Below are 3,350 nucleotides of genomic sequence, written 5' to 3'. Positions count from 1 at the left end.
CCATAGGGGTTGAGATTACGCCCAACTATCGCACAAGGCACCCAATACATTGCTCCCTGGATCAGTTTAGCCTGCAGGAGCTGTCGCTCGTATCAGGTCGAACGGGGCACATTCTAAGCCCTCCCGTCTCACCAGTACGGTTTCGAAGCAGGTGGGACGCTGTTCACCCGTCGAAGGCCATTCGGTGGAGCCTCCACCTTAAATCGGCCCTTTTGCCAGCATTTTGGCCATCAACCACTGCCACCACGAGTCCATACCCATTAATTGGCCGATCAGAGGGGTCGCTACTACCTCCGGGCTGTAACTCGACCGCCCGTGGTACCAACCTTAGTCGTTGGTGGGACTATCGTATGGATGTACGGCCACGTGGCTGCCGGCCAGCGATCTGCTAACCGAGCTCGGCAGTTCCAGATGGGACTCACGTAAGCGGGGGCCTCAAGGTACTTTTGTACTCGGGAACTTATCTCGGCGGTCCCATTGTTGAGAGTGGCCGTGAGTGAGTTATAGTTGTAGTAGTTGGGCCTGGCCCGCTGCAATTGTCACTGGGGGCTGTAGATGTCGCTGCCGGGGTACTGCTGATTTTTCCTCCGTTTTTCGGTGCGTGGGAGTAAAATCGGACTCCGGTCGCCGGGATTCGAATCCGGGTTCCGAACGTTCGCAACCTAAGACGTTAACCACTGCGCTGCCGTCGTCCGACACTAGTTAGTATCGAGTGGTGGTATTTGGCTTGTCGAGTGCCGCCACACCATCCTTGGCATCAGGATCGTGGGTGCGCTACTACCCAAGGCCACGTAGAGAGGATGTAATAGTAATTAAACGCCTTACACCCCCGGCGACCTTCCCTGCGGAGTACATAGGGACTCGCGTAAGCGGGACGCTTGTCCCGACAGTCCCCCTGGCTTCGGGAAAGTGGGTTTGCCAGCCCTCATAGGCTCACATAAGCGAGCTCTCCCTGCGGGAAATATTTGTTATACAATTATAAAATATGTTATGCAATCGTATCGTACGGTTTAACGTCATCATTCTTTCCTATAACCATTCAGTTATTATATGAAATGCCGCATATGATTTGAAAAAGTATATTTCATCCCAAATAGTATTGCAATTAAGCCACTCAAAAGACCAACTTATTAATTATATTTTCCGGTATTACCTCTGTAGTTATCGTGTGTGAAGAGGACGAAGGTCATGTGGACTAATAACGGAGTCCTCGTTGTTGTAACCGTCAGATGTATTTGAGTTAACCAATAAGTTAAATATAAACGTAGATGCTAATCGTACTACGAAGTATAAATTGTGATATAAAATCACGGGATGAACACTCGTAAACGTTATCACGTAATTCAATACACGCTCGTTAAATTTTCAAAATCACAAAGGATGCCGCTAAATACTTGCTATAAACTCGGTACGTATTCGATACGAAGGTGTCTCGCTCGCGATCGTGTCGGTCTACTTATACTAGTCCGGAGGGGGAGGGCGTGAAAGAATTCGTGTTTGCCTACCTGACGACAATTGCTAGTAGCGGTGACATTGTTTTTACATTAATTGTAGCTCAGCGGTCTAGGTACTTCGAGGCGACAACGACGTAATTAGCTTTGTCCTATGACTCATGTACTGCTACACTTCTATTTCTATAGAAATATAATGCTAAATACTAAAATATATCATAAGTATTTCATATTTGAAATAACAGTCAAATTAACGGAATTAATCTGTTTGAAATCTATGCGTATCAAGTCATGTACGAATATATGTACAGCCTGTAGTTTTAATATCCTAAGCGCGTATTGTATGCCGGACACTTATCTTTAATAAATTTTGCAAATCTGTTTATAGTAAGTGATGAATCATTAGGCCAATGACAAATAAGGCGACCTTTAAAAGATCTAACGAAACTTGCTTCTGCTAAACTTGGTCTATGAAGGTCGAATAGCTTCTCGTTTGTTTGTCAATTAAAGACATACTTTATGGAATGTGTTTTACTGACATACCGATTCCAAGGATTTCCGGTGCTTCTTAAAAATATTACACTCTGTTGTATGAAATATAATTTGTCCTTATTATAACCATTAACATCTAATGTCTTTTTTGGAAGTTCTTATACTAAGGCATCGGAATTATTTTTCATTTTACGCTGTGTTACTCGCAACTTTTCACAGATATATGTACCAACTGGAAGTAGTTCTTTGGCACGTATTCGAGTATAGTTATTTCCTGCTGGTTTCCACAAAGCTTCACAGAACAACGTCGCTTCCTCGTTCCTTTAAACAACAGTCATACATTAGTATTACATGAACGTACTCCTTGAAAAAACATTTCATTACTGGAAATCTAAAAGTTTATTATTGAACTCAATAAGATTCAGTTGCTTACCTGCTCCTCAAATATTTTTTGCTAATGTCCACTCCTCCTAAATAGAATGCATCTATAATATGCAATGCAAGTATTTTTTGCTGATATATAAACTCCTTAGTCATTTCATATACAACCTCTGCGTTTACAAGTGTATTTGGTGGTAATTCTATGCCAATGTCATCGACACTAACCCAAGAATTCTTTGTATATCTATATACGTTGCTCCTTCCCACGCCCATATAAAATGTAGCGTGCTTCTTATCATCATCAGACCTTGGCTTTGTACCACATGGCATACAAAACCAGTCATATAGTGATAAAAATGCATTTTCAATGTTAAATTCCATTAATTGTGCTGGATTAATAGTAAGGAATGAAGTATCTTTCAAAAGAGTATTCAATTTGTCTTTGGTTTTGTTGAAGTGGTCACCACTTCTAGGAAAACTCCACATCTGGTCTTTTTAGCTTTCTCAAGCGCTGAAGCCATCGACAGCATATAGACAAAAGAATAGCAGGGAGGCAGACCATAAACAGTAGACAGGCGACGTTGGCTTCGGTGTTTTCAGTTATAAAGTAACACTGCTAGCGTGCGGATCTGGACCAGCTCAAATTGTATTCCTGTATTCCACTATCAAATTAAATATATATTTTGTATCTTACTGCTGCATTATAAGATTTGTAAATGCCTCTTTATTATCTGGGTCAAAGACATCACCACTTTCCTTTGGTCCGTAGTATGGATGAAATGTTTCACAAGGACCCGCATAAAAATCTTCTAATTTGAAATCATGTTCATTTTTTAAAGTAAGAGCAAATCCTTTAGCACGTCATTTCTTTCGCCATAGAACATGTTCACTAAAACCTCCTAGTCCAGCACATACATCTGCAAAGTATAGCAGCCCATTCTCCCTCAAACCTTTTGGGTTAGTAAACATAAAGTTACATGCTCTATCTATATCCGCCATTTTAACAGTAGCACGATTTAAAAAAAG

The 3,350-nt window shown here is 41.5% G+C and overlaps 1 protein-coding gene across 1 annotated transcript; it reads right to left on the bottom strand.

Moving 5' to 3' along the window:
• Positions 1-1,390: 1,390 nt before the first annotated feature.
• On the bottom strand, positions 1,391-2,991 carry LOC126927118 (cap-specific mRNA (nucleoside-2'-O-)-methyltransferase 1-like). Its single transcript, XM_050743460.1, has 2 exons — positions 2,377-2,991; positions 1,391-2,264 (listed from the first exon to the last, which is right to left on the bottom strand). Exons 1-2 carry the CDS (start codon positions 2,808-2,810, stop codon positions 2,102-2,104), a joined length of 597 nt encoding a protein of 198 aa, XP_050599417.1. The 5' UTR covers positions 2,811-2,991; the 3' UTR covers positions 1,391-2,101.
• Positions 2,992-3,350: the final 359 nt, after the last annotated feature.

The sequence above is a fragment of the Bombus affinis genome, unplaced genomic scaffold, assembly GCF_024516045.1.
Source record: "Bombus affinis isolate iyBomAffi1 unplaced genomic scaffold, iyBomAffi1.2 ctg00000075.1, whole genome shotgun sequence".
NCBI lineage: Eukaryota > Metazoa > Arthropoda > Insecta > Hymenoptera > Apidae > Bombus > Bombus affinis.
This window is presented reverse-complemented; position numbering and strand designations above follow the sequence as displayed.